The 12594-nt window shown below is 38.7% G+C and overlaps 1 protein-coding gene across 2 annotated transcripts in view; it reads left to right on the forward strand.

Annotated features, from left to right (window-relative positions):
- KANSL1 (KAT8 regulatory NSL complex subunit 1) overlaps nt 1–12594 on the forward strand; it is a 196169-nt gene that overhangs the window by 49915 nt on the left and 133660 nt on the right. For both annotated transcript variants that reach the window (XM_036268959.1, XM_036268960.1), the window contains one exon: nt 5678–7040. In XM_036268959.1, the coding sequence (XP_036124852.1) occupies nt 5761–7040 (1280 nt within the window). In that variant the 5' untranslated portion in view covers nt 5678–5760. The remainder of the gene's footprint in view (nt 1–5677; nt 7041–12594) is intronic.

Below are 12594 nucleotides of genomic sequence, written 5' to 3' on the forward strand. Positions count from 1 at the left end.
AAAAAACCCCAAAAACAACTAATATTGAGTGCTAGCTAACTAGATTTGACACGTCATTTATGTGCTTTTTTCCCCTAAGTGAAAAGTCTTCAAGTACAGTGACATTTTATAGAAATATTTACTTTATATTTCACTTGTGCATTGAGAAGTCTCATAGAAATTTATTTTTATATTTGCTTTTAGTCTAAAGGTTATTATAATAGTGCAAATAATGGGTGTTTGTGTCAGGCACTAGATGAGGAAATGGAGGGAACAGAATAGTTAATTTAAATGAGTATGGACCTCTGGACCTGTTCCTCTAGTCTGTGAATGCCTTTGGTGGTAATACTGAATCTTAGCGTGGCATTACAAGTCAACTAAGGAAGATGATTTAAAAAAGATTTAGGAGTAAGGGATGGAATTCCTTCTGAAGAGGTTGCTTTTACCCCTCTCTACATATTTAGATGATTGTTTTAGTAACTACTCTTTGCAGTGCATCCTGTGGGGATATTGAGAGCACGGAGAGAATGTGTAAACAAAATAAACTCATTGCCTTTGAGATATGTGTGATTAATGTCTAGTTCACAGATGTACTTTCACAGGGTAAGCGAAATCTTGAAAGATATGGGATTTGAGCCAGCAAATTTTCCTTTAAGTTGTGAACTTGAAAGAATTGAATAATTCTAAAATAGTGATGGAATATTTACTGCTTAAGTATTTCTGTAGTGTGATATTAATTATGACCCTCTTTTATGTGTGCTGGGTGAGCCTGGGTTTTCCTGAGTAAGTTTTGTGTAAGCTGTGTAACATCTGTGTCCTTGCTTGGGTCCCCAGAGTGAGACTGTTTCCTGCCATTGCTGCGACTTACTATATAGTGCTTTTGAGTAGTAGGCTACAACTACTCTTCTCACATCTTGTATTATTCATCTGGCACTGATAATGTTCCTCCTTGCATTGCTAGTATCAATAATGTATTGCTATCAGTTCAAAAGAGGAGAGATTGGATTGATGGGAAAGATCTGATAATGATTTTTGTTTATGGGAGAAAATGCTTTGTACTATAAAACTGACAACATATTTTGCATTGGTTGATCTCTCTATTGGTCTATAGCACTGCCATTTATACTACATTAGGAATTATTTATATTTAAATTTATTTATTTATTTTTTGGTTACCTAGATATTGTATTAAGTGTTAGAAAAGAATTATACTATACTTCTATATTTTCTTCATTAATTAGCTGGAATTACATTAGGAATTATTATTAACTTTAAAATCAGAAATAGAAAAAGCGGACATAGAACAGTTCATATTATATAGAATGCCATATGCCAGAAAGTCGATAAGGATAAAACTCATAAGCTCCTGCCCTGGCCAGTTTGGTTCAGCAGTTAGAGCTTTAGCCCGTGGACCAATGAGTCATGGGTTCAGTTCCGGTCAAGGGCCACGTACCTTGGTTGCTGTTGGTCCCCAGCCCTGGTCGGGGTCACGCAGGAGGCAACTGATTGATGTCTCTCTCTCACATCGATGCCCCTCCTACCCCAATCTGAAAATAAACGGAAAAAAGACATCCTATGTTGGTATTAATCTAAAGATTAAAAAGTTCGACGAAATTGGAAGTTGTCCTCTTTTTTTTTAAAGGAGGGAAGAGGTTGCTTTTAGTTCCTTGGTTTACAAGTTTTTTGGTCTTAAGGCCCCCTTTCACTCTTAGAACGTGTTGAGACAACCACAAAGAGCTTTTATAGGGTATGGGAGATTATCAATAATTGATGTATTAGAAACTTAAAGAATTTAAAAAATATTTACTAATTCATTCTGAAATAAACCCATTACATATTATGAAAAATAACTTTTTTTTTGAGTAACAATTGTTTTACATTTTTGCAAATCTTTTTAATGTTTGGCTTAACAGAGAACACCTGGGTTCTCATGTGCTTTTGTATTCATTCTCTTGTGTTATGTTTTGGTTGTTGTATATAAAGAAAATCTGGCTTTACACAGCTACATAGTTGTAAAAGAGGAGTGTTTTAATAGTTTTTTCAGAAAAAGTGTGGTATTTTTTGACATTGCACCCAAACTTGACAAGTAGTAGTTTCATTAAGGTTAGCTGCAATATAGAATCTAAAAACATATCAATGAACTTTTTGTACTCTGTTAGAGCAGCGATTTTCAACTGGTGTTCTGCGGCACACTGGTGTGCCATCAAAATTTTAAAACATGAATACCTGACTATTTAGTCAGAAGCACTGACTGTTTTTCTCTTTGATTGCCCCCCCCAAAAGAAACAACAGCCAACAATAGCTGTCCAGTGTCACTGAATCAAAATTATACCTGTTGTGTGTGTGTGTTTGAGCGTGTACATGCGCGTACACGTGTGAGAGAGAGAGATTGGCACAAAATATATTTTCCAATGTACTGTAGAATTTTAGTGCTAATTAGCTTGTGTGTGCCATGAGAGGAAAAGGGTTGAAAATGGCTGTTGGATTAAAATCTGTTGGTCTGTCTTGAGCTTGCTTTTACCTGTGCATAAGTTTCTCACATGCATCAGTCATTTGGTCATTTACTGAGTTACACAGATCTTCCAAATGTTGACATTTCATGATATGGTATCAAAAAATCACATTCATTAATATCAGCAGTAGTATATTTAATTAGAAATGACATTTTTAAGGAAGGGGAAAATGTTAAGTTCATGATAATGGATACAAGTTACCAAAATACTTACTTTTGCTTGAAATTTCAGATTTTATAATTGGCAATAAACATTGTCAGTGGTTTTTCTTGAAGTGACAGGTTCACTTTGTTCATTTTCAAGAAAATGTCTGCTAACTATTTAAGTCTGAATAACCATAGTTATGCCCAGTAAAAAATAGTGTTAGATGAGAAGAGCTGGTAGTTCATCTTGCAACACAGTCGTATAGGTGTTTTTTCTCAGATGTAATGCAGTAGATGTACTTAATGCATACTTTCCCTTTCATCACAGAATATTTTTTAAAAAGTAGAGATTTAATAAAATTCATAACTTAATCAAGGACTTTATTAAATGGAACTTTAAAAAATCCTTACCCAAGGACATGTTTATTGATTTTAGAGAGAAGGGAAGGTGGGGAGAGAAAAAGAAAAACAGCGATGTGAGAAAGAAACATCAATCAGTTGCCTCCCATACACACCCCTATCAGGGATCCAACCTGTAACCTAGGTATATGCCCTGACTGGGAATTGAACCCATGACCTTTCTGGTGCACTGATGCTCAGCTTTGTTTTTGTACCCTCTTTGCCAATGTCAACACAGTTAAAAAAAAAACATACAAATTAAAACAGGCAGATACTTTTTAGTATTACTATGAAAATGACTTTGATCTTGTGGACTCCTGAAAATGGTCTTTGAGCTCTCAAGAAGTCTATAGACCACACTTTTATTTTTAATTTTTTTTTTTTCTTATTCTTACCCGAGGACATTTTTGCATTCATCTTTAGATTGAGCGGGAGGGAGAGGAGGGAGAGAGAAACATCAGTGTGAGAGAGACATATCGACTGGCTGCCACCCACAAGACCCCAACTGGGGTCAAGGATGAACCGCAACCGAGGTACGTGCCCTTAGCGGGAACCAAACCCGGGACTCTCTGGTCTTCGGGCCAACGCTCTAACCACTGAGCAAGACGGGCCAGGGCTAGACTACACTTTTAAGAACAACTGGCTTAGTTTTTTACAGATTTCCTTTTACTCTCAAACCAAATAAAGGGGATGAAGAGGCAAATGACTGAGTCTTTTAGCTTAGGTTACTAAATGAAAACCAATACCATTATCAGAGATAATAAATCTGGGTGAGGAGTAAGTGTATTGGAAGAAGAAAGTGCATCTTGAGTTGTAGGGAGCTTGAGGAACATAGAGGTGGGAATGTTGATTAGTGCAGCTCAGCAAGTTTTTCTGAGTGGTAAGAGGCCTCACCATACATAACTAGTGGTTGTGGCCAAGGAGGTGAGCTCAGAGAGGAGAGGACAGAATAAGGAACCTTGGTATCAAGGACATCGGGAAAGGAGAATTTCAAGAATGGATTGGTCAGTACTACCTAATACTTCAGAGAAGTCAAATAGATTGGGGACTGAGACCTGACTATTGGGTTTTGATTAAGAGATTACTGGTGACTTTTGCCAGAGCAGTAGGAGTCAGATTAGAGAAAAGTGCAAGGCAGCTGTTTATATTATTTTATTTTATATAAAAAATAATTTTTTTCTTTATTGATTTTAGAGAAAGAGGAAGGGAGAGGGAGAGAGAGCTATAGAAACCTCAATGAGAGAGAACATCGATTGGCCATCTCCTGCATGCCCTTCACTTGGGATTTGGCCCACAACCTGAGCATGTGCCTTGACCGGGAATCAAACCAGCAAGCCACCTCTCGGTGCATGGGTCGGTGCTGAACCATTGAGTCACACTGGCCAGGCTATGTAATTTTTTTTTTAGTTGTTAATCCTCACCTGAGGATATTTTTCCATTGATCTTTTTTAGATAGAGTGGAAGGAGAGCTGACACTCTAACTGCTGAGCCAAACTGGCCAGGGCTAAAGCTTACTAGTCTTTTATTTTTTATTTATTTATTTATTTATTTTTTTATCCTCACCCGAGGACACTTTTCCATTTTTGGTTCAGGTAGAGTGGGAGGGAGAGAGAGGAACAGAGAGAGAGAGAGAAACATCGATGTGAAAGGAACACATCGAGTGGCTGCCACCCGCACAACCGACCAGGGCCGGGGACAAACTGCAACCGAGGTACGCGCCCTTAGCGGGAACCGAACCCGGGTCTCTCAGGACCGCAGGCCGACGCTCTAACCGCTGAACCAAACAGGCCAGGGCTTTACTAGTCTTTTAAAGCCTGAATGGTCTGCTGTGGGCCCCAGGGGTGGCTAGACCTGCGTTGTTGCTTATGGAGAAAACTCACTAATGAATAGGGCCAATGTGGGTCTTGGGTAGTAGAAAGAGAAAGAGAGAGAGAGACACTATAGTATACTTTTTTTTTTAATCCTCACCTGAGTTTCTGTTTATCTTCAGATAGAGTGGGAGGGAGGGAGAGAGAGGGAAAGAGAAACTCTCTATTCTTTTAGGGAGTATTGGGGTAGCAATTAATTTGGGAGATGGGCTGTACTGAAGACAGTGAAAGGAAGTTGATTATAGGTATGATACCTATAAGTTAAGCTTGTAGTATGAGCTATCTTGCAGAGAAATGAGAAGCTGCTAAACACTGACTTTGGTCAGAAAAATACACAGACTTAAGACATTTGGCATACTAACTTTTTGGTAGGAATGGGGAGTTCCTTACTAATTATTTTCCATTTAATTGCCAGGTGTTTAGTTTGCTTCATTTGCTTTAAATCCACCAATTTTAAGAAATTTAAAGAGATTTTTTTTTTTTAAATGCAGGTGATTTGACTTTAATAATTTGTGATTCTCTCAGAATGGAACTTCTGTTTTAGCTACTTTTCAGTCTGTGGTAACAAGTGACAAAAAAGGGTGGAATTCTTTCTTTTGTGCCAGAGAGTGTGTGCATGTGTGCTCCCCTTTCCCCCAAAGGATATTCAAGTCTCCAGAAAATGACTTGGGAAGCAGAGTTTGGATTATAGCCTCAAGTAGTATTTGTATTAAAAATGTGTGTTGTTTCCTAATGTACTTGTATTTCTAACTTCCTTTTCTTCTTTTTCTTTTAGTCTGTTCTCTGGGGAGGCAGTAAGGGGCCGTGGAACTGGCCTCGGCACAGGGAGAGGCTGGACTTCCTGTCTCTCTGTGCTGAATGGCTGCGATGGCGCCCGCTCTCACTGACGCAGCAGCTGAAGCACACCATATCCGATTCAAACTGGCTCCCCCGTCCTCCACTTTGTCTCCTGGCAGTGCCGAAAATAACGGCAACGCCAACATCCTTATTGCTGCCAACGGAACCAAAAGAAAAGCCATTGCTGCAGAGGATCCCAGTCTAGACTTCCGGAATAATCCTAAGGAAGACTTGGGAAAGCTGCAACCACTGGTGGCGTCTTATCTCTGCTCCGATGTAACACCTGTTTCCTCGAAGGAGTCGTTGAAATTGCAAGGTGTCTTCAGCAAGCAGACAGTCCTTAAATCTCATCCTTTCTTATCTCAGTCCTATGAACTCCGAGCTGAGCTGTTGGGGAGACAGCCAGTTTTGGAGTTTTCTTTAGAAAATCTTAGAACCATGAATACGAGTGGTCAGACAGCTCTGCCACAAGCACCTGTAAATGGGTTGGCTAAGAAATTGACTAAAAGTTCAACACATTCTGATCATGACAATTCCAGTCCCCTCAATGGTGGAAAACGAACTCTCACTTCATCTTCTCAAGGGGGTGAAGTGGTGGCATCTGAATCTGGGGACTTGAAGGGGGGTATGACCAATTGCACTCTTCCACATAGAAGCCTTGATGTAGAACACACGACTATATTTAGCAATAATAGCACTGCAAACAAATCTTCTGTAAATTCCATGGAACAGCCAGCACTTCAAGGAAGTTGTAGGTTATCATCTGGCACAGACTCCAGTTCTAACTTGGGTGTCAAGTTAGAGGGTAAAAAGTCTCCCCTGTCTTCCATTCTTTTCAGTGCTTTAGATTCTGACACAAGGATAACAGCTTTACTGCGGCGACAGGCTGATATTGAGAATCGTGCCCGCAGGTTACAGAAGCGCTTACAGGTTGTGCAAGCCAAGCAGGTGGAAAGACATATACAGCATCAGCTGGGTGGATTTTTAGAGAAAACTTGGAGTAAACTGCCAAACTTGGAATCCTTGAGGCCCCGAAGCCAGTTGATGCTAACTCGAAAGGCTGAAGCTGCACTGAGGAAAGCTGCCAGTGAGACCACCACTTCAGAAGGACTTAGCAACTTCCTGAAAAGCGATTCAATTTCAGAAGAATTGGAGAGATTTACAGCTAGTGGTATAGCCAACTTGAGGTGCAGTGAACAAGCATTTGATTCAGATGTCACTGACAGTAGTTCAGGAGGAGAGTCTGATATTGAAGAGGAAGAACTGACCAGAGCTGATCCTGAGCAGCGCCATGTATCCCTGTGAGTAGAACCCCTTGCATAATGTCACTCTTGAGAAATAGGACAAGGGAGAAAGACTTGGTGAATTCCCAACATATGAGAATGGGGTTTTTTGTATATAAGTACCTAGGTTCCACTTGTCTTTTTTCTGATTTTAGGTAGGTAGGTGCATATACCTGTTTGTGAAGAAATGGAAGATATTTCTGGTATATTGTGTTGCTGTAGGCTAAAAGCTGCTAATTTCTTTTAAAAATCTAATTTAAGAAAAAATAGAAGACATCCTATTTGTAAAACTGTACCTGTACTGTGAGTGAATAGATTTTTTTTTTTTGAAACTACGTAAGATATTTTTGTAAGTTTTTTACTTGACTTCAGAGTTTGTTGTTTCTAATGGGTGGGGACAAAAATTTAGTTGACCTAGTTAACTTTGCTGGAGTTTGTAGTTGGTTTAATTGAGCTTTCAGCGAGAATGTATCCAGTCTTCACTTTTAACACTTGAGATTTCCTTGCCTTTTTAGGGACTAATAATCAGAGAATGTCTCTGTGTATTTTATAGGTTACCTCTAAATGTCATCTAGTTTTTCACAACTTGATTCCTTGCCAAAAAGAGCCCACCTTTATCAGATCTGGGCTTTATTTTCTCTCAGCTAAGTTAAATGTATTGACTAGTTTGGAATAAATTCTCACTGACTTTTCCAAATCTGTTGGTTTGAGGATAATTCTGTATAGGCTTTGGGTGGCACTCAATGGGTAGAACCAGAGGTTCTTTTTTTGGTTTGATTTTTGTTTTTGTTAATCCTTACTTGAGGATATTTTTCCATTGGTATTTTTTTGAAAGGGAGAGAGAGAGGAACATTGATGTGAGAGAGACACATCAATTGGTTACCTCTTACATGACTACAACTAGGGGTTGGGCATCGAACCTGCAACCCAGGTATGTGCCCTTGAATGGGAATTGAACCCACAACCCTTCTGTCTAAGAGTTGATGCTCTCTCTAACTGCTAAGCCAAACTGGCTAGGTCACCAGATTGACTCCTAATACAAGAATTTAATTTAGCCAGGTGTTTTTTTGTTTTTGTTGTTGTTTTTATTTGGAAGAGAGATCAATTTGTTGTTCCACTTATTTATGCATTGTTTGGTTGGTCCTTGTATGTGTCTTGACTGGGACTTGAACCCACAACCTTCGTGTATTGGGACGACGCTCTAACCAACTGAGCTACCCAGCCAGGGCAGCAGGCAGATGTTTGTTGACCTTCTGAATATTTTAAAGAGTTTTTGGCAGTTGGCCAGACAATATTAGTGGAGGCATTGCTTTGATTAAAAAAAATGATAAAAGGAAAATTGTTTTTTGGATGCTTAGAAGTCTTTTCTTTGTGTTTTAATAGTCCCTTCCAAATCTCATAACCACGTTTAGAATTCTTGAGTCGTAGAATAAGTAATTAACTCTCTATTAGCTTGACGCAGTGGTGAGTGTCAGCTTGTTTTTTCCCCTTCCAGTAGCTTGTTTAATGTTTTACTCCTTTGCTGAAGTACTTCTGCCAGAGATAAAGTCACTAGATTTTTTCTGGGCTTCCATGATGAAAATATTTAGTACAAGTGACTTAAAATGAATTGTTTTGAAATGAAGTTGCTTAAATTATAAGTGGATGATTCTGTAAAAATTTCAAGCCTTCACTAAGAACTCATTTGTTTTTTCTTTTCTAATTCTAAGAGGAAAAACATTGTAAGTCCTAGGCACACACTATCAGTAGCAGAATGATTGGTTTTTATATGTTGAGTTTTGGCAAATTGTTTACATTGTATTGTACTTTACAAATAGTAAATTACATATCATTTGACATCACATGTTAGAAAAGTTCTTTTTTTGTTTTTCTTGATTAATGTTTTTGGTTAACTGATTTTATGTTTAGTTGAAAATCCTCTTTTTATATTAAGCTCTTTTTGGAAAATCTTTCTAAAATGTTCTGTGTATTTTCCTGTCTTGGTACATGTTATTACTAGTTTGAAACTTCTGTACTATATTGAGTCTTATGTATATCATTGTTTCTCTTTAGAAGATCACTGGAAGGAGCAGGAATTTAAACATCTCCTTGGTCAAGGGACTAGCAAGAAAGCTGTGTTTCAATAAATACCTTAATGTTTAACTCTTTTTTCTTTAATCCTCACCTGAGGATATGTTTATTGATTTTAGAGAGAGGGGGAGGGAGAGACAGAAAGACAAGAGACAGACATCGTCTGGTGGCCTCCCATACATTCCCCGATCATGGATTGAACTCACAACCTGTGTCCCCTGAACAGGAATCGAACCTGCAACCTTTTGGTGTACGGTACAATGCTCCAACCAACGGAGCCACCCAGCCAGGGCTAATGTTTAATTATTTTTTTAAAAAATTTTTCTTTATTGATGTTAGAGAAAGAGACAGAGAAAGGGAGAGATAGAAACATTGATTTGAGAGAACATGTATTGGCCGCCTCCTCCATCCCCCCTACTGGAGATCCAGGCCCACAACCTGGGCATGTGCCCTGACCTGGAATTGAACCTGTGACCTCTTGGTGCATGGGGTGATGCTCAACCACTGAGCCACACTGGCTGGGCTAATGTTTAATTCTTAATTGTAGAAATAGAAATAAAAGTGTTTATTTATCTCATATGTATGTAATACAACTCTTGAATGTGTGCTTGTGCGTGCGCTCTCTTCTAAATTTTATTTAATCTTATGTTCTTCCTTTTTTTTCCTTCTAATAGTTTTGTTCTGTTTTGTTATGAATTTCTGAATTTGGTTTTTATTTTCTTGGTTCTTGTGCTTATAAACTTCTATACTAAGTACTTGCTGTTAAGAAAATATTTTTTCCAGGTATTTTCTTAAATGTGCTCTGAGGTCAGCAGTATTCTGGGTATCTGGACATTAATGTAGATCTCTCTTCCCTAAAAAAATATTTTTCTTACTGAAATGTTACAATAGGCTTATCTTGGTGGTTAGTATAAAAATAATCCCACAAAACATTTTATTGTGACTATTGAAATGTGTTTTATATATTAAATACATACTATACAATGCTTTCTTTATAAGGACTGCAGGGAGAAAGATATGCAACCAAGAGTTTTCCCTAAGCTTTTAAGTCTGTTTTTATTACTTGGATGCTGTGATTTGTGTTCATAAAGTTTCTATTTTCCTGTTGGCTTTTAGAAGTTTAGAGTCAAGCTTATAAGGTGTTATTTTTGTACTTTTTAAAAAAATCTTCACCCGAGGATATTTTTCCATTTATCTTCCATAGAGGGGGGTGGGGTGGGGAGAGAGAGGTAGAGAGGGAGAGGGAGAAGAAGAGGGAAACACATCATTTGGTTGCCTCCTGCAAGACCCTGACCAGGGCCGGTAGGTAGACTGAACCACAAACTGGGTACATGTCTTTGATCGGAATTGAGCCCACGACTTATTGGTCCTCGGGCCTACGCTCTAACTGATGAGTCAAACCAGCCAGGGCCATACTTTTTTTTTTTTTATCCTCGCTCGAGGACATTTTTCCATTTTTTGTTCAGATAGAGGGGAAGAGAGATAGAAACATCGACATGAAAGGGACACATCGAGTGGCTGCCACCCGCACGACCAACCAGGGCCAGGGACAAACTGCAACCGAGGGACGCACCCTTAGTGGGAACCGAACCCGGGTCTCTTCTGGACCGCAGGCCGACGCTCTAACCACTGAGGCAAACCAGCCAGGGCTGTGCTTTTTTTTTTAAGCCTCATTCTTGGCTCTGTTCTCCCAGTTCTTGTTTTATTTTCATGTTTTTATTTCTGCTTTAATTCTGTCCTGTGTTTTATTTGTCAGGTACCCTTCTGAAGTCTGTTCCACATCAGGGTTGGGTAAAAATAAACTAAATGCTCAGTTTAGTGACACAAAATAAGTTAATTTGAATTTTGGGTTGTCTTGATTGCAGTGACTCTCCTTTACTTTTGAGAAATTTCACACCCTTGGAGTTGTTAATGAAGACTTCCCGATACAATGAATTACTAGTATGTTTGTAGATGTTGCATTTTAGGTACTCTGGAATGTGTTGAGTTGTAGTTCCTACTTGAATTTATTAAGTATATACACAGATGATATTGCCGAAGGCAAGTTGATTTGTGCTTATTTTCATATTACTTTTACAGAATGATCGAGTGAGAGGAATATTAGCCAGAGACCTAAGAGCTAACCTTTTTCTGCTACACACTGGCTGTAGGGCTAACTATATAACATTTAGCTATAAAAATGAGGGAAATGACATAGATGATCTCTAGAGTCAAACTACTTTGAATTGTGCTACTCTCTCTTTAAATAACATCGATGGCAAAAGTCTCTAAGTCATTGGTGTAACGAAACAAAATAGCTTTCTTGACTTGTGACTTAGAACTTTGATTCTTTTCATGCCTTAGGTTTTTGTTGTTGTCCATTAAAGTGATTATTCTATTTCTTAGTGTGTGGGATACATATGTGGGAATAATTCCACTGTGTTCTGATAGAAGTTACTTCAGAGCTGAGTAAACTTTCATTTTGTGAAAACCTTTGACTTAATGCCCTTTGTTTTTCTGTTAGCCTACCTATGACATCCAGTGGCAGAAATAGGAACTTTTGTATATACTCTCTTTTCCCTGTCTCCTTTTTTTCATGAGACTATATCAGTAGTAAGAATTATTCTTAGTGCTGCTTTTGTGATTCGGAAGGAAGGAAGTCAGGCAACAGGAATTTGGGTTACCCATTTGCTGCAGATCTAGTTGCTACAAATGTTTTCTGTTGTCTTGTGACTGGTGTTTTTATTCTCTAAAGTTGAGTTTAAGTATTCTTTTATTATAGTGTTTAAGTGATAATGTAAGTACTTGCCGAATGAGCAAATGTGTGAGACAAGAGATGCCATAGGTAAATAAACTGAGTTCCTGTCCTCAAGAATTTTTAAGTTTTGATGTGGAGTGGAGATATGATAAAACAAAAGTGAATACTTAGTGCCCGGCACATAGTAATATGAAGTAAATGCTGGGTAATACAAATGAAATAGGAAGAGATCACAACTGGTTGGTGGCATTTGAAAGAAAGGATATTAGAAATGAGCTTTGAAGAGTGGCTATATTTGTCCTGGCCGGTTTGGCTCAGCGGTTAGAGCGTCCGTCCGCCTGCGGTCTGGAGAGACCCGGGTTCGGTTCCCGCTAAGGGCATGTACCTTGGTTGCAGTTTGTCCCCGGCCCTGGTTGGTCGTGCGGGTGGCAGCCACTCGATGTGTCCCTTTCACATCGATGTTTCCCTCTCTCTCTCTTCCTCTCTCTCCCTCCCACTCTGTCTGTACAAAAAAAAAGGAAAAATGTCCTCGGATGAGGATTAAAAAAAAAAAAAAAGAGTGGCTATATTTTCAATAGAAAGTTTTCTTTTGGTTGTGGCCTACTGAGATAGGTCAGTACAGGTATGAGGCACAGCATAAATAGAGGACAGAGGCTAAAAGGCTTCTGGTGGCTAAAGTGGGGCTATTTTAGAGACCTAGAATAAGGGTGATAAATCTAGTGTAAAAAGGAAAAGAGAAAATTCCAAAGATGATGCAGAAGTAGA

Source organism: Molossus molossus, unplaced genomic scaffold (assembly GCF_014108415.1).
Source record: "Molossus molossus isolate mMolMol1 unplaced genomic scaffold, mMolMol1.p scaffold_m16_p_19, whole genome shotgun sequence".
In the NCBI taxonomy this organism is placed as follows: Eukaryota; Metazoa; Chordata; class Mammalia; order Chiroptera; family Molossidae; genus Molossus; species Molossus molossus.